General features: G+C 36.3%; 1 protein-coding gene across 2 annotated transcripts in view; it reads right to left on the bottom strand.

Annotated features, from left to right (window-relative positions):
* Window positions 1-2,890: 2,890 nt before the first annotated feature.
* Window positions 2,891-18,986, bottom strand: part of hdac4 (histone deacetylase 4) — a 431,285-nt gene continuing 415,189 nt past the window's right edge. For both annotated transcript variants that reach the window (XM_056465891.1, XM_056465892.1), the window contains 3 exons: window positions 11,299-11,383; window positions 10,259-10,400; window positions 2,891-9,409 (listed from right to left, as the gene is read on the bottom strand). In XM_056465891.1, the coding sequence (XP_056321866.1) occupies window positions 9,370-9,409; window positions 10,259-10,400; window positions 11,299-11,383 (267 nt within the window). In that variant the 3' untranslated portion in view covers window positions 2,891-9,369. The remainder of the gene's footprint in view (window positions 9,410-10,258; window positions 10,401-11,298; window positions 11,384-18,986) is intronic.

Raw genomic sequence — 18,986 nt, forward strand, 5'->3', positions numbered from 1 at the left:
AAAGATGTTCTGAAAAAACAATTCAGTAGGTTTACAAGTTTTTTAAGGTAAGTGGTTGTGAACAATTAACATGGGCTGAATTCAAGCAAACTAATTAAATTTAGTAATGTTCAATTTAATTTGTTTAAGTTCAGCCCATTTAAATTGTTTGCAACCACTTACCTTAAAAAAATTAAGTAAATCCAATTATTCTATTTTTTTCAGAGCTGATTTTGGCCATTAGATCAAATCTTGATAATGTCTTGTTAAAAAAAAAAAAAGATTCTGAATTTTGATTAAATCACAAAATCCAGTCTTGATTTTGATATGCATTAAATTTATTTTTTTTTTACAAGTGCTGTTGCCTCACAGCAAGAAGATCGTTGTTTCGAGACTCATCTGGGTCAGTTGGCATTTCTTTGTGGAGTTTGCATGTTCTCCCCGTGTTCCGCGTGGGTTTCCTCCGGGTGCTCCGGTTTCCCCCACAAGTCCAAAGACATGTGCTATAGGTGATATGTGTGTGAATGAGAGTGTATGGGTGTTTATGGGAGAGTGATGGGTTGCAGCTGGAAGGGCATCCGCTGCGTAAAACATATGCTGGATCAGTCGGCGGTTCATTCCGCTGTGGCAACCCCTGATTAATAAAGGGACTAAGCCGAAAAGAAAATGAATGAATGAATATTAACAATTTCTCAGTGTATATATTTTAGTGCATTTAAAGAAAACATATTTATTACAAATAAACATTTATTAAAATAATATTTTAGTCACTGAACATCTTTAGAAATAGTAAGATAATACATTTAAATTGAGGCTAAATATTGCAAAAAACAAATTACAAACTACAAAAATTCATCAAAATTTTAATATTTTTTGCTTCTCTTAAAAAAATCGTTATTTAATATTAACACAAATTTTTATACATTCATTTTCCCTCGGCTCGCCACAGCAGAATGAACTGCCAACTAATCCAGCATATGTTTTAAACAGCGGATGCCCTTTCAGCTGCAATTGAGTACTGGAAAACATCCATTCAGTATTGACTGAACTAATGTATATGCATATATATGGTAAAGCGTCCTAATTAAAATATAAATTTAAAAGATAGATTTCTGAGGGGTGTAGTCTTATATGCTGAGCACTGTAAGATTGGTGTCAGAAAGTTCTACAATTCATATCCTTACAAACCTTTATGCATACATTTTTATGTTTAATATATTACATTGTATTCAAATTTTATTATAATGCATTATTAGTTATTATATTAGTGTTTCCTCTAGGATTTTTCCAGCCGTGGTGGCAGACTCTATTGGAACTTTTACACAGATCTACCAACTCCCTGTGGCGTTATTTCATTGACAAATGTCTTGAGCGCAGTATTAGAAGTCGAGAGCGCATTCATGTAATACGAGCATGTGAATGAGAATGAGAAGCTGTAATGTAGCCGTGGTGGGATGAATTTTGGTGTGGCGCCCCACCATGGAAGAATGAATGTAGCGGAAACCATGTATTAATTACCAGTATCATAAAGATTAGCCATAATACAGATCTTTCAAGAGTTCACACTTAAATATTGCTTGATAATGTTAGCAGTTTTGGCATGCTGTCCCGGGAGAGAACCTTGAGTTTGCAGATAACTGAGCCCAAGGCTCCCACCTGGTCATCGAGCATGGAAGGGGGTACGAGATCAGGTAGTTCTTGAGAGCTTCCCGAAGTCGTTCGGCCTGTTCCTTGATTAACAGGGGCAGCCCTAGAGGAATAGACCGCCAACCACACCAGCGCATACCCACACAGTGTAAGCTCAGTACTAATGTACTCATATTGGTTTATTTAATTCACTTATGTTGCATGTCTTCGGACAGTGGGAGGAAACCGGAGTAAACCGGGTGAAACCCATGCGAGCACAGGGAGAACATGCAAACTCCACACAGAAATGCCAACTGGCCCAACCGGGACTCGAACCAGCGACCTTCTTGCTGTGAGGTAACAGTGCTAGCCACAAATATATTTATATATTTTTTGTTTTTAATTTGACTTTGTGGGTAAAAAATGCATTGGCAGGTTGACAAAATTTGGGCGGTTTTGAAACGTAACATTTATATGTAACTTATTTAACAAAACATAACTGTGTGCTCCTACTCCATTCAGTTAGTAGTGACCAGTGCATAGCGCAAACTGCGTGGGCTCACACGCAATTGGAGATGAAGGAAATTTGTATCAAAATCTGACTCCCCAGACAAATCTGACTCCCCTTCACGTGCACGCCTGCAGTTTAACTCACAGCGGTTTATCATGACACTTTGATCGATAGTTTTTTCCAAAATTGACAGCAAGAACAAACATTGAAGCGTTGTCTGATTGACAAGCAGCACCTTATGTTCAAAAGAATTTAAAAAGCCGAATGGGATGAATTTATACCCCATTTAAGTCAAGTCAAGTAAAACATACTCTAACATTAGGTGCAGTGTGTGGGTGAGAGGGGGGCAGTGGTTTGATGAGACCTGGTTATGTTGTGGTGCTGTATGGTTAAAAATTATGACCGTTAAAGTAAGTAGGTTAATTTCGATTTAAATAAATTCAATTAAATTTTAATCTAATGTTTTGGGTGTTTTTGTGCTTTTTGGTGGGTTTTGGACAGCTTATGGGCTGAAAAAAAATCAGCTATATCTGGCAACACTGGTTACTGCAGTAAACAAAGCAGCATGACAGATACAGATATCAAATTCAGGCAAACTTTATCACACTGATACAAAATGTAATACCTTGTAAAAAAGCATTTGAGACTTTTCAATACTTTTTAATTGCCTTAAATTTCTCTAAATTGATTTATCAACTTTTAATACTTTTTAAGACCCCGCAGACACCCTGCCAACCCTAGCAAGAACTGTAAAAAAACAACAAGACATTGCGGTATTGAAAAACATGGTACTTTATAGTTGATGTCAAAGACAAACATTAGAGCAAAGGTCCCAAGAAAAGTTCTATTGTAACAATGGAAAAACAAAGTGACAAAAAATAATATGCATTTCTTACATTTTGTAAACCTAGAACTGTTCTCGAGCCACAGTGGTCACAGGTATTACTGGCTGATAAGTGTTGGGTGTGTGTGTTTTTTCTCTCCTTTTTGGAAAAACTGAAGAAATATCTGACAAAGCATCTGGAAAAAGCCCTTTGATGGTTCCAGATGTTTCTAAAGGAAAGACTCTAATCTCTTCCTAGTCAACCCGAAAAAATAGGAAGAGCAGAAAAACAAAACGAAACGAGGAAAGGAAAGCAAAAGAGGACAGTCTAACGTGTGGCGTAGTGCGTAGTTCACCTAAAACAATGCTCTACATAAATACCATAAAGTCTATAGTCTGTATGTCACAAGTGCTAGATAACGTTCTTGCTGTGGTTGTAAAATATTCAAAAGTCTTTTTTTTCTTTCATTCCTTTTTTTAGTTTCAAAACAAGTAAAAAGCACATCCGTCGGACACCGAGAGTGTCATTCCGTCTGCGTACTGACCAGAAACAGAGGAGGACAGAAGAGCTCCGTCCCATGCGTTTTCCAAAAGCCTCCTGCGTTCCTCCTTTGTGCAAATATGTTACAAGGACAGACAGGCATGCGGACGCACAAACCATGCAGAAAATCTACAGCTGTGAAGGAAAGAGAATGAAAGAAACTTCACCCTGGCCTGCGAAATCAACAACAATCAGGCCAGACCTCGTGGCAAATTTAGCAGGAATGACAAAGAAAGGTATAAAAATAAACAAACGGAATTGAGTATACAAAACAAAAGCAAAAAATAAATGAGTAATCCCAGATAGAGATGTCCCTTTGTTAAGACTTTGAGTCCGTAGGCTGCCGTTTGTTTTTTGAGTATTATTGCAAAGTGGTTTGTGAGTGTTTTTTTGTGGTGGTCCGGGTGAGGATTGGTATTACGAGAGTCTTTGGGAATGTCGCTTTTTTTTTTCTTTCTAACATCTCCACTTTCAAATCAATGTCGGTCCGCGCACTTCATTTTTGAAAGCAATTCAGATGAGTTGATGGTTGTGATTTCGATCAAAAAATGCCCCAAAATAGATCATGCTCCAAGAGTAACAAGACACAAGATTTTACAAAAAAAAGAAAAGAAAAAGAAATGGTCCCAGAAAAACTGAGTGCGCTGACATCACTGTTAAAGCAAAGAAAACCAACACGATTAACATCGGGTCATATTTCAGCCTAAAATCGAAGATTGTTTGTGGACAAAAAGAAAAATCATATGTGTATGAATGAGAGTGTTTCTTGAAATTAAAATTTGGTGTTTCATTAATCCAGTTTTTAGCATCTTTAGAAATTAAGGTCTTTAGAAATTAGAAAAAAATTATCATCTTAGCGATTGCACAACCGGGTTGAAAAAGAAAAAAGTGAGCAAAATTAAAATTCGGCATGTCATTAACCCAGTTTTTAGCATCACACAATCCTTCAGAAATTAGAAAAAAAGGTTTTATTAATCAAGGACACATTGTAGGAACATTTATTTATTATTTGTTACCTTCTTTTGGCTCATTTTACAACTCCCTTATGACGAGTTCAGAGTGCATGATTGACTCGCCGACAGGTTTTGAGAAATCACGTCATCCCGGATGAGCCCCCATGTGTAACCCACTGGTTCTACTGCACCCATCCCATTCTGAGCTGGGATCGAACTGGTGCGGGAGTTTCTAGATTCTTTGTATGTTGGTTGCTCAAACAAGGAGGCTAAATTTCTGTATGACAAAGACATTATTTGTTGTTAGAGGTGTTTTGAAGAATTAGAATTAGTTATTAAGAAGTTGTTTAAACTATTGTTGAAAAAAAAACTCTCTATTTAACATTCAAATATATTTGATTTGAAAAAAAAAATACAATTTTATTGGACTAATAATTCTTTCTTCAAAAGCACATATAATTTTGTGACATTTAGGTATACTAAAATCAGCAAATCGGTGCTCGTTCACGTGAGTAACAACCTCACAGTGTGAACTTTCAAAGACGTGATCTGAGAGAATCGCTGATGAGTCACCAACACCCATCAAATATTAGACATGCTAAATATCTGGAGCTGTCGGCGATTCAAATCATGCCGTGTGAAATGTGTTCTGATTGAAAATAACATCTGCCATTACCTACAGCCAATGAGAGAGCAGCATCCACTAGTATGGGTATCTGCAGGCCAGTGGGAGGTTAGGGGAGAAGTTAAAAGCGCTCATTGTCGCTCTATTTAGACTCAAGAAATGGAGGAAAAACTAGTGTAATTTGGAAAGTCTGTTTGGTGTGTCATATGAGCAGTATCACAACCGTGTCGAAAAAGAAAAAATATTAAGAGAAATTGCTAATTCTCTTCAATAGCCAGGTGAGCAAAATAAGTAATTTTTTTACCCCACTAAAGGTTTCTTTCTTACTATGTAGTTAATTACAAAATTTATACTATGTGACCTCACGTTGTTTCCATGTCACTTCTTGCGTGTGTTTGGTTGTGAGACGTAGTTTGCGAACTGAGACAAAGTTATTGGCGGTTCTTCCTATTTTAAAGTCATGCAGTGGGAAATCCCTGTTGCCGATCCATCCTGCAGTGTAAACAAAGCAGCGACAAAACGCTAGCCCAGATAGTCATGCAGTGTGAAAACATATGTGACGCGACTACTTTGAAAATTGTGCACTCTAAACTTGGCATTAATGTTAATAGTTGACTTTTGAATCAATTTAGGTGATTTCCGGGTCTGGTGGAAGCACTTTTAGCTTAGCATAAACCATTGAATCTGATTAGACCGTTAGCATTTTTATAAAAGAAAAAAAGATCAATGGTAAATGAAAAGTTGCTATTTATGGCCATATAGGGCTTGGAACTATACTGGTATGGGCAGCAAAGTTCACGGATTATTATGCCAAAATGAGAGTATAGTTCCTAGCAATACAGACCCATTAAACAGCAACTTTTTAATATGCTTCAGTCATAGTGCACAATGTGATTTCTGAAGGATTATGTGACACTAAAAAACTGACATTTTAAAATATATTCATATATAAACAGGTTATTTTGAATAGAAGTCATATTTCACAATATTGTTGTGATTGTATTTTTGATCATGCATTTTTCATTTTGATAATGCAGCCTTGCTGAGCAGAATATAATAAATATAATTATTCTTAAAATAAGAGGATTTTGTTGAATTATAGTATCGATTCATGGTATCCTTCTAAAATGGGATTTCATCGACAGCATTCATTGTCATAAATGAACAATAAATAATAGCTTTAAGGCATTTGTCAATATTAATTAATAACATTTTGCTAGCGCATTATTAAAATAAGCTGTATCTATTAACATTAGATAGCATTTTTATTACCAAACATTTACAAATACTGTAAACGTGCATTGTTCATTGTTACTATTAGTAAGTGCAATAACTAATGTTAACTAATGAACCTTATAGTAAAGCTGTGGTAACCATTTTCAGTAATGCCCATTAGTATTAATATTAATGTCTGTTAAAGTTAGTTAATACAGCTGCTTGTTGTTAGTTAATTTAGCTGAGGCCCATTGAATAATATTTATTAATGCATTGTCATTCATTAAAATATTTATTTGTTAATGTTGAAATGAACCTTAACAAAGATGCATTTTTAATGCTGCTCTACAAATGAAACCTTATTATAAAGTGTTATTACATTTTATGAAGGTAAAGTCTGTCATTTTTGCATCATTAATGATCATTTTTGAGCTCTTAAAGGGTTAGTTCACCCCCTAATAAAATGTCTCCACTTACACTTATTTCCTTCAAACCATTATGCGTTTCTTTTTATCTGTTAAACACAAAATAATATATTTTTAAGACAGTTTGAAAGCTGTAACCATTGACTTCCATAGTAGGAAAACAACTATCAAATACTATAGAAGTCAATGGTCTTCAAAATATCTTCTTTAGTGTTCAACAGAAGAAATAGCCTTCTGAAATTACCCTTACAGAAGTCCCCTTTTTGCTATTGGTCAAACAAACTGAAGCATGCCTTATTTTGGTAAATAAAAAAAACCCCAACAAAAATCTTGAATTTTAGGGCAAAATATGACCCGAACGCATTCTTTGACAAGCTGAAATCGTTCAAAAGTATTTAGAAATACCGTATTTCTATATTTAAATATGCGAAAGTATCCAAAATCCATCTTTGATGTACAGTACCAGGTCACTGTGATGTCAGCATCTACTCAGACACGGACTGTTACCAATGGAAATGTACAGTGTCAGTCCATAATAGCTTTTCATGGGACTTCAATATCAGAGTTTAAAGAGCGCTCTGTCAACCCGAAGCCTGGAACCATGAAGATCCAATTTGATCAAGAGTTTTACGGTGCTACTGCGAACGCATGACAACCAATAAAAAACAAAACAGTGCCTTCAGTGGAAGCCAGACCACATACTGAAATATATCACTAGAGTCTGCAATCTTTATAATATATAATATATCTATAGATCTTTGTCATATAAATCTACTATGAACAGAACGTAGTAAATACACAATTGTCGGAATCAGTATACAAAGTAAAAGCATCTCCCTCCCACCGGATACAAAACAAAACGAACGAAAAGTTGTGTTACTCTCAACTAAAACAAGAAACTAAAGCATGTAAAAAAACACGTTGTCAACTACATGAGGACTGACAAATGAACACGTAAATAACCCGAAAGGTAACAAAAAAAGTAAAATAAGTGGAGTAGTCATACGTGACAGGCGTATATAAAGGAATAAATGGCCTCATATTGAACATGACGCACAGAAAAAAGGTAGTTGCCGAGAGGCTAGAGAGGGTCGTCGAATAAATCACGGCCTCTTCATTGAGTAAAGTTCAATGTACAATCAAAGTCAAGCCAAATGATCTACTGTCAGCATGCATAACTGCGTATATATACAGTTGTATGTGCCGCTTCGGCTCTGAAACTACGTCAATGTCCCATGCAGATTGTCTGAGTATCACAGTCATCTCAGAGGCGTACGTTTTACGATTGTGGAAGCTGGTGGTCCCGCTACGTCCTGGATTGTGTTTTTCAAAAGACGGTAGCACCTGCCCCTAGTGAAAGGCCCTTTTCGCTTGGGCCCGTCCGGCAGGATAAAAACCAGCGCTAAATCTCACCAGGTGGCACGTCTGAAGGCTCAAAGTGGTACATTTTAAAATCGGTAACCAGCCCTTTTTTTTTTCTTTTTCTCCGCTTGTTGAGTAGTGTCAGTGTTAGTAGTGATATATGCTAGTGCCCTTAAAGTAACCTGGAATACTAGACATTCATAGCTATATAAAAGTACAACCAGAAAACCAGGGGCGAGGGGGAAATCTAGAAAGTTTGTCTGGAACTACAAATCGTATGACGCACGGTCATCGCAGCCCTATCCTAATATGATCGCAGCAAACTCATGCTCGTTGGCGCTGTTAAACTACGACAGATGGCAGATGGAAAGCTGCATGCTGGTTAATCTTTCAGAGTCGTCGTCTTTGTCGGAGAAGGAAAAAAAAGAGGGAGGTGCGTATTTGGTCATTAGAGTTGAATTGAGTCGCTACATTGGCTTGCCTTCTAGTAAGTGCTGGAGAATTCAATCGAAGCGCTCCGTTTTTCGTTTTTTTTTGCCCTTGGATAGCTGGCAACTACCTTAAAGTTCGTTGAAGTCATGTAACATCCAACGTAAGCACAGTAAAAATGAGGGAACATAAAAACATGACGATATCTGCTGGGAGTTCCTGGTAAACATGCTTGAGGGTTTTCTTGAAAATAAAACAAAAACAAATGAGGCGGCGTAACGTCTTTCCCTCCTGTAACTAGTTTAAGGCAATGTTCTTCTCGATCCATCGTGGAAAAACTCTTTTTGAAAAGGCACAAACTCGAATTGTCGCTCCCAATCACATCGTCCACCCTCGAGGGTCACGAACGTCAGAAGCAAGAATGGCGAATGAAATGAGTCACTTTTTGTTTTTTCTCGGATAAAAGATTAACAGACAAACGAACAACAAGAGAGAGAGAGAGAGAGAGAGAGAGACGACAAAATCAAATCAGTCATAGTGGCTCTGGAAAGTGATGAATAAATCAAATAAAGTTTCATGTCCGAAAGCACCAGCTCTCACATCTAACGATGGAACGTGAGTCTATGTCCTGCTCGAAAGTTAAATGTCCCAGCGGACAGACCGGGGGATACGCGATCCCTGGACGAGCGGCCGCAGACAGAGACAGACTAACACGGCTGAGTCGCACTCACAGAGATTTCTTCAGGCCGTTTCGGATCCCGTGCTCAAAGAGCGCACATTGTGGGACAAAAAATGAAACGGATGGAGAGAGTAGAGTGACGTCAGAGGCCTGGAAGAGGCTCTGAGCCCAGAGGGTCACCAAAGCAGTCCTGCCCATCTTCTACAATGGAGGCTCCTCTTCCATGGGCTCCTCCTCAGGCCTGAAACACAAAGAGGTTTTAAGTCTTAAGAGGTTCCTTCATCTTGTATACCAGTCATATAACCAGTGCATTTCCTTTTTCAGACATCTATGACTGATTAAAGGGATATTTCTCCCCAAAGTGAAAATTCTGTCATCATTTACTCTCCTTTCACTTGTTCCATACTTGACTGACTTTCTTTCCTCTGTTGAATGCAAAAGAAGATATTTTGAAGAAAGCTGCAAACCTGTAACCATTGACTTAGAAAGTATTTGTTTTACCTACTATGGAAGACAATGATTACCAGTTTGGGTTGGAACCACTAGAGAGAGAGAGTTCATTTCGATTTTTGGGTGAACTAACCCTTGAACATGATTAGTAAGAAAAGTTTTATTGATTCTAAATATTCATAGATCTATAGGATTTTGATTTTGATTTATTTTAAGTGGAGAGGCACAGCTAGTACATTTCTAGACAAATTTTCCCCACATTTTTCCAGACATCTATTACTGATTAAAGGGATATTTCTCCCCAAAATGAAAATTCTGTCATCATTTACTCTCCTTTCACTTGTTCCAAACCTGATTTGCTTCGTTTCTTCTGTTGAACACAACAGAAGATATTTTGAAGAAAGCTGGAAACCTGACTTTCATAGTAAGAAAAACAAATACTATGGAAGTCAATGGTTACCAGTTTTTGGCTTGTTCAAAATATCTTCTTTTGTGTTCAACAGAATGAAGAAACTCAAATGAGTGAGTAAATACATTTTTTTGGGGTGAACTAACCCTTTAGCAATACAAGAAAATTTTGATTGATTATAATATGAATATAACTGGTAAAATCTAACTCAAATATAACTGGTCAGTTTACCTCTTCCCCATGTGCTTGTTGGCCACAGACAGCGAGGCCATGGCGGTGACCGTCTCTGCCTCTTCATTTTCACATCTCTGAGCCTCACGTAGAGAGTAACCCAGAGTCGAGACTGACCGCTGCAGTGAACGCCAGTATTTATCTGCACACAAAATAAATCACAGCTCAGCGCTCGATATTATCTCTATATAGAGGTTAAGATGCCAAATCGCCAACAGCATCAGGTCTAGTATATACTGTACTGCTGAATTTACTCTAGAAAACCTTAAAGATGTTTAATGTACTTAATGCATCAGTAAATAGATAATATACAGCGGGTAAAATAAGTATTGAACACGTCATCATTTTTCCTGGTAAATATATATCTGAGTGAGCTGTTGACATGAAATTGGCCCAGATTTTGGTAAAAATGAAAAACAGAAACAGAAAAAATAGGTGTAATTACAATGGAATGACACAAGAAGAAGGTACTAAACTAATGAAATGTATTTAACAAAGGCTTTTTTTTTTTTGATAATGACAGCTTCAAGATGCCTCTTGTATGGAAAATGGAGTCGCATGCGTTGCTCAGGTATGATTTTTTTTTTTTAGTCTAAAAATCTTGACTTTTCTGTGGGTCTCTTCTATAAACTCTGAAACTTATTTCTTATTTAAGAACTTCGTTTGTTAAGTTTCCTTGGCTGTGTTTTGGATCATTGTCTTGCTGAAATGTCCACCATGGTGCTATCTTCATCATCTGGCAACGTAGGACTGAAGCAGATAATATTACTTTAAACTGTTGAGGGGCAAAAAAAAAAAAAAAAAAAAATGGCATTTCAGATTTCTGTCTGGGCTCTCCATCTCTTTTTACACCTTCCTTTATTCATGTGTTCAATACTTTTCATTTTAATTACTTTCATTTTATTACACATACCTTAATTTCTAAACTAATTAACTCAAAATTTCAAGTCAACAGCAGCTTTAGAAAAACGTTTTCTGAGTAAAATGTTAGTGCGTTCATTACATATGTTTTAACCTGCTGTAACTATGTGTTTACTCACTCTGGACTTCCAAAACTTTCTCCATAGATTGAATGGCATTGGCGTTTGGTCTCTGCTGTAGGATGTCTTCAGGAATAGGGTCCAACTTAAAGAAACATAATCAAAAGTGTCAGGTTAAAAAGCCTTAGACTGAATGAAAACTCTGTACTGAATGACTGAATCTAACTGAATAATTAAAAGGAATATAAAATATAAAAACATACACACAATACTATATAAAAACATTACTATACACTGTACAGAATGAAGCTACCGGCCAAATGTTTGGGGTCAGTACAATTTTTTTTTACATAAAGACTTTTCTGCACACTAAATCTGCATTTATTTGATCAATAATGTAGTAATTAATTGAATGTAGTTTTAAAATAGTATTTATTCACGTGAAGAAAGCAGAATTTCCAGCACCATTACTTCAGTGTGACATAATTCTGTAGAAATCATTATAATGCTGATATAACATTGAATATTTTGCAACACAATGTGTAACAGAAATTTACAATCAATGGTTAAGAAATAAAAATTTGTTGATATAATCCTGATTTTTAATCACATCAAATGAAAGCACTTGTTAATCTGGTCAATTGGCATTTTCAGAAACAAACAAACAACAACATCAACAACAACAAAAAGCTGTAAATCCACTCTGATCTCACAAGGAAATATGACGGTTTCTATCACTCGATTGAATGGGCGTTATCAGTGTTTATCAGCTGGTAGATATGGGCCAGTAGGGGCCTTCTGCGCCAACTAGTAGGTACTACAACTAGCTATAGATCACATACAGCTGCAGCTGGAAGTTAAGGAAATTTAAATATATTATTTATTACATTTCCCATTAATTGTATTTTATTAACGTCTACCCTTACTCCAATCCTAAACCTAACCATCACAGTAATGAAAAAACAGATCTGGAGTCTTCTCTATTAGTATAGCTGATTAACTAAGATAGCTATTTATATTATTTATTACATTTCCTATTAATTGTATTTTATTAACGTCTACCCCTACCCCATCCATAAACCCAACCGTCACAGTAATGTAAAAACAGATCTGGATCTGGAGTCTTCTCTATTATAGCTGATTAACCGTGAGAATTATATATATTATTTAAGAAATTTCCTATTATTTGTATTTTATTAACGTCTACTCCTACCCCAACCGTCACAGTAATGTAAAAACAGATCTGAATCCTGAATCTTCTCCATTAGTATAGCTAATTAACCATGTGGATGGATGATCACAGCCTTCTGAGCCTACAAGTAGTTGCAGAAGGCCCCTACTGGCCCATATCTATCAGCTGAAAACCACTAATAATGCCCATTCAATTGCATGATAACATTCGAAGTGGGTGCTGAAATGTACCAATAAGATGGTACAAATTCATAGGTATTGCCAACCAAGTCCAAAAGTTATGAATTTGTATTGGGATAGCGTTGCTAAATCACAATATTTTAATTAGAAGTTTAATTTTTATCAGTTTTCATGCCTTTATGGTTTAAAATATATATTAAAGCTGATCCATGCTGTCGATACAATAAATTCACAATGGCATCTTCATGGAGATATTCATAGAACACCTATAGGACCAATGATATCTACCTGGCAGAGAATGCATGAACAGCAGGGTTGCGCTTGTGCTTTTACAGCTGTCTAACAATGCTGTGCTTTGTGGTGGCGTGAGGGCAACAACAGCTGAACCTCACGACAGCTCAGAGACCAGAGGAAACGTCCCAAATGCGACGTTGCATTCCTCATGTGGAATGAGGCCATTTCCTTTTGGCTCTACTCTGCATTTTTTCACCACCAATGCAGAAATAAAAGGTCTACGGACAAGCGTTTCAAACTCTCTGCCTGCTTTATTGAAGCAGAAGGGCTGCTACACACACATTAAGGACTGAGAAAAGTGCATGCAACCTGTCATTCATCCTTTAGCAAGCATTTGCATGAACAAGTGGATACAAAAACAGAGAGAGAGAGAGAGAGAGAGAGAGAGAGAGAGAGGGAGGGAGGAGAGAGAGAGAGAGAGAGAGAGAGAGAGAGAGAGAGAGAGAGAGAGACAGAGAGAGAGAGACAGAGACAGAGAGTCTGTACTGCTAGCCGAGCTGAAGCTTTGGTTTAATTAAATCAAATAAGACGAGGGCAGGAAGACGTGGGGAGTTTTCAATCCTATGCGGACGTATCAAATGCCTCGCCATTCAAAAAACTCTCACCCTCACGCTATCATATTAAAGGAAGTTATGGACTGCTTTGTTTATGCACGTATTTATTTATAAGGCTGAAGTCAAAATGATTACCCCTCCTGTGATTTTTCTTTTTTTAAGTATTTCCCAAATGATGTTTAACAGAGCAAGGAAATTTTCACAGTATGTCTGATAATATTTTTTCTTCTGGAAAAAGTCTTATTTGTTTTATTTCGGCTAGAATAAAAGCAGTTTTTTATTTTTTTTTAAACAATTTTAATGTCAATATTATTAGCCGCATTAACCTATAGCATTATTTTTTTCTGATTGTCTACAGAAGAAACCATCATTATACATTTACTTGCCTAATGAACCTAGTTAAGCCTTTAAGTCTCTTTAAGCTGAATACTAGTATGTTGAAAAATATTATAGTAATATATTTGTAATAGCCAACAATATATTATATGAGTCAAAATAATAGATTGCTAAAATCATTAGAATATTAAGAACAGATTATGTTTCATGAAGATATTTTGTCATTTTTTTATTCAAATATATCAAAACTGAATTTTTGATTAGTAATATTCATCTCTAAGAATTTAATTTGAACATTTTTTATTTTGTTTTTGCCTTTATTACGATATGACTGTATTTCGACCAGAGGCGAAGATGGAGAGTATGATAAAAGAATGGAATTCAGAAAGGTCTACCAAAATGTAATAAATCCACAAGTATATAATAAACTTATTTTAGCATGATTCTTCTAATGCTATTGTTGACGCAATATGAACATAGATTTTTTATTTTTTTATTTTAATAATGTACAGTCCTTCATTTATCAAATATGATCTAGTAGACCTAACAGGGTTAAGATGTAAACAATTAAAGTCAAAAACTACTGAAGAATTTACAATGTGTAAATGTGTATATTGTCACAGAAAAGAAATTATTTAAAAAAAATTACAGAAATTAAGAAGACGATCTCAAATCAGTAATTTTAGGTCGCAAGAAATCAGAAATAAAATCATTCTTTGGGTGTGAGATATCAAAATTTTATTTTTGATTCGTAATGTGCATTTCTAAGAATTTCCTTTGGACAACGTTTACATTTTTCCCCCTATTATTACGATACGACATTATTTAGAGGCGAAGTTGGAAGAGTATGATAGCGAAATGGAATTCAGAAAGGTCGACGAGAATTTAATAGTCCATGCCTACTTCCAACACAATCTCACGGCAATTCGTAACTTTTGATTTAGTGGCTAATTTGGATGAATTCGTAGGATCTAATTTGTACAATTTAGTGCGATTTGCTCATCCCCCAATGACGGTTGGGTTTAGGGGTGGGGTTAGGTGCCACGCCTCCTTTTTAAAAATCGTACAATTTCATACGACTGAACTCGCCACTGAATTAGCCACTAAACTGACAAAACATAAAATACTTAAGTTTTCTCGTGAGATCAGGCTGGTACTTCATACATTTATTTTAGCATAATTTTTCTAATGCTATTGTTGATGCTAAATTAAAGTTTTTTATTTTAATAATGTACAGTCCTTCATGTATCAAATAGGGTCTAGTAGACTTAATAAGGTTAAGATGTAAACAATTAAAGTCAAAAACTACTGAAGAATTTCAGATGTGTAAATGTGTATATTTTCACAGAAAAAAAAAATACAGAAATTTTAAGGCCCTCAAATCAATAATTTTAAGTCACAATAAATCAGAAATAAAATGATTCTTTGGTTGTGAGATATCAAAAAGTAATTTTTGATTAGCAATGTGCATTTCTAAAATTGTCAGTTGGACAATTTATTATTATTTTTTTTGCTTTTTAATTTTGATTATGTACAGTTCTTTAAGTATCAAATATATCAAAACTGAAATTTTTTAACTTTTCTAGAATTCAATTTGGCCATTTTTTGTTTTGATTTTGCCTTTATTACGATATGATAGTGTTTAGACCGATTCAGAAAGGTTGACGAAAATAAATCCACAAGTTTATAATACATTTCTTTTAGCATGATTCTTCTAATGCTATTGTTGACGTGATATGAACATAGTTTTTTAACATTTTTATTTTATTTTAATAATGTACAATCCTTCATGTATCAAATATGATCTAGTAAACTTTATAGGGTTAAGATGTAAACAATTAAAGTCAAAAAGTACTGAAGAATTTCAGATGTTTAAATGTAGATATTTTTCCAGAACTGGGTTGTGGCTGGAAGGGCATCTGCTGTGTAAAACATATGCTGGATAAGTTGGCGGTTAATTCTGCTGTGGTGACCCCAGATTAATAAAGGGACTGAGCCGAAGGAAAATGAATCAGTGTCAGTGAAAATGAAATATGTATATTTACAGAAAAAACCCCACAAGAAATTAGACAAATTTTGAGAAGACCTAATATTGGTCATTTTACAACAATCACATTTACAATGTCTCTTTGGTTGGGAGAAGTTGTGTTGTGAAAGTATTATTTGGTTTGTTTGTTTGTTTGTTATATAAAGAGGGCGACACAGTGATTCAGTGGTTAGCACTGTTGCCTCACAGCAAGAAGGTTGCTGGTTCGAGCCCCGGCTGGGTCAGTTAGCATTTCTGTGTGGAGTTTGCATGTTCTCCCCGGGTTCGTGTGGATTTCCTCCGGGTGCTCCGGTTTCCCCCACAGTCCAAAGACATGTGCTATAGGTGAATTGGGTAAGCTAAATTGTCTGTAGTGTATGGATGTTTCCCAGTACTGGGTTGCAGCCAGAAGGGCATCCGCTGTCTAAAACACATGCTGGATAAGTTGGTGGTTCATTCCACTGTGGCGACCCCTGATGAATAAAGAGACTAAGCTGAAGGAAGATGAATGAATGGTGTGCTCAGGTGAATTGATCATTTATTTTCGATAATTCAAATCTCTATTAAAACCATGATTCTGGCCTGGTGTGCTCTCACTGAAAACCAGGAGTTTCCTACAGGTCAGATACTGCAGAGGTGTTCATCAATCTCACGAACACGATCATTCAGTAAGACAGGAGGGCAGTGGTGCTGGTGTGTGTGTGTGTGTGTGTGTCCAGCTGCTCATTCATTCACACTATCCCGCTGTGTTTTCTGACTGCAGGTCAACACTTGTCCCCTCAGGAGTCTCTGCTCTGTCCATCATCAGCCACAAGACTATAAACTTTAATAGATGTTGTCAGCACACGCCAGGCTATCAAACACGCCAGTCGCCGACAGCCACCATGACCGAGGGATTTATTTGACTTTCCCTCTCTTTTTTTCTCCAAGCAAAAGAAAAGCTTTTGTTAAGATGGTTTCTGTCAACCTGCTCAAAGCAATAGCAAATCTGACTTTGAGAATGAGGCTGTTCATCAAACATGGAGGAACCCGATCGGACCGGTGTCCTCACATTTGATCCTATCCATCAGATTATACTACCAACACTATTTTTGAATGGTTCTGAGGTTGGGGTTAGGGATTAGGTAGGTTAGGGCGATATTACAGCTTCATATCACACTACTACTCTACATTAAAATTTACACTGGAAGCAAAACGATAGGTAGCATATTGCGTCATCAAAATGTGCTACCTACTTTTTTTTTTTGAATGGGAGGTAGGACAATCTGACAACGTAGGAAAAATCGTCAAACACACTAAAAGAACACGTAACACTGCAGAACATAAAAATAATAACGTTTGACTGTTTGCAATACATTACAGCAGCTGTTTTTTAGTTTTTTGGTCAATGACCCAAATTAAAAGTTGATACAACATCTGATATTTACAGAAGAGGAGCCTACAACCTCGCAAGTAACACTGATTTTCTGTATTTTATTTTAATTATTTATTTTAATTTCATGGGGCGACACGGTGGCGCAGTGGGTAGCGCTGTCACCTCATACCAAGTAGGTCACTGGTTTGAGCCCCGGCTGGGTCAGTTGGCATTTCTGTGTGGAGTTTGCATGTTCTCGGTTTGCATGTCGGCGTGGGTTTCCTCCAGGTGCTCCGGTTCCCCCCACAGTCCAAAGACATGTGCTGTAGGTGAATTGGGTATGCTAAATTAACTGTAGTGTATGTGTGTATGTCCTGGTCCTCCAGATTGGGGGTTGAACTTGCAATTCAACTTTAAATGCACTTTGCGGAGGTAACCACCCTTTGCTTTGAGTCGGGTGGATCCTTGTTTTTTCATTTAATGTCATGTCGACATCTCAGTCTATTTTCATAGGAAAACAATTAAGAGCAGACAAACAAACACGCATTAATATATATTTTTTTGCATTAAATGTGCACTACGTAAGTATGACACCCAGTGGTTAAACTAGGTATTGCACTCCTGGATCAAAACATGTATTCACTCAGCTCCAACTTTGACGAGTCCACTCAAGCGCAGGTTGCCAGATTGACATGAGTATGCCTGACTATCAAGAAATATTTTCCGTATTAAAGGGAGTTTTTGTTCTAACCAACACCTGAAATTTCTATTTTAGAAATGACTTCAATTTCTCACAGGTGAACAATGATCACCTCAGGTACACCTCATGTGCTTTATTTAGTGTCAAATGCTAATAATGTGAGTTTGAATTTTACATTTATTGCCATACTACTGAAAGCAGCAGCAGACAGTTCACCTCAGATCTTAAAACTCAAAAAAACTGAAATTGAACTTTAGAACTGTGACTCATTGCAAGCCAACATATCAATCATTCAGCATGTAGATATAATAATGTTAGAGGTTTAATATGTATTAATTAGATAATAAACCTTACCATTTCATTGGAGTGCAATGAGTGCACATATATTCTGTGCTTCTGAATGGCTGTATTTAAATTTCTGTCCTATTTGACAGAAAACGGCCAAACTGCAAACAGTCCAATTGCTTATCACTGCAAATCTCATCACGTAGCGTGTCTTCAGGACACGGCGTTACAATGTAACCTGCGTACCTAATGTTTATGTTCGTAATATTTATATTATTTACTAATTAATAACCGCCTGATGTTGAATTCTGAATCTGCATCTCATTTTGGAGTCTGCTACTGTCCACCGGAGGTCGCATTTTGCATTGATGCATGCTTTGAGAGCCTTCATGACTGAATGAATGAAATTCGCTGTTTTCCACCAAGGCAACCCGGGGTGCTGAAATATAATTGGCTAAAGTGGCAGTGGGCAGGTTAAAAGAACCAAAACAAAGACAGCGTCACGTAACACACATTTTCAAAGCAGAATATCTGACTTCAGCATTGTTTTTCAGATAAACAAGAATGTTCATTTAGCATGTTTCTTAAATATCTGCAAACATATTATGGTATTTTATGCTTTAGAAGAGTCAAACACTTACATACAGCACCTTTAATGTATAATTAAAACCTTAACATTTTGGAAAAAGCTTTACTGTATAACTAAGTCAGTTTACTTCATAAAAGACTTTTCTGCAAACAATAAAAGCAGGAGAGTTTAATAAAATCCTACAGATAAAGGAATCTTGCAAAACATGCATTGATTATGGTCTTCTTCACCTTCAAACA

The sequence above is a fragment of the Danio aesculapii genome, chromosome 9 (assembly GCF_903798145.1).
Source record: "Danio aesculapii chromosome 9, fDanAes4.1, whole genome shotgun sequence".
Classification (NCBI taxonomy): domain Eukaryota; kingdom Metazoa; phylum Chordata; class Actinopteri; order Cypriniformes; family Danionidae; genus Danio; species Danio aesculapii.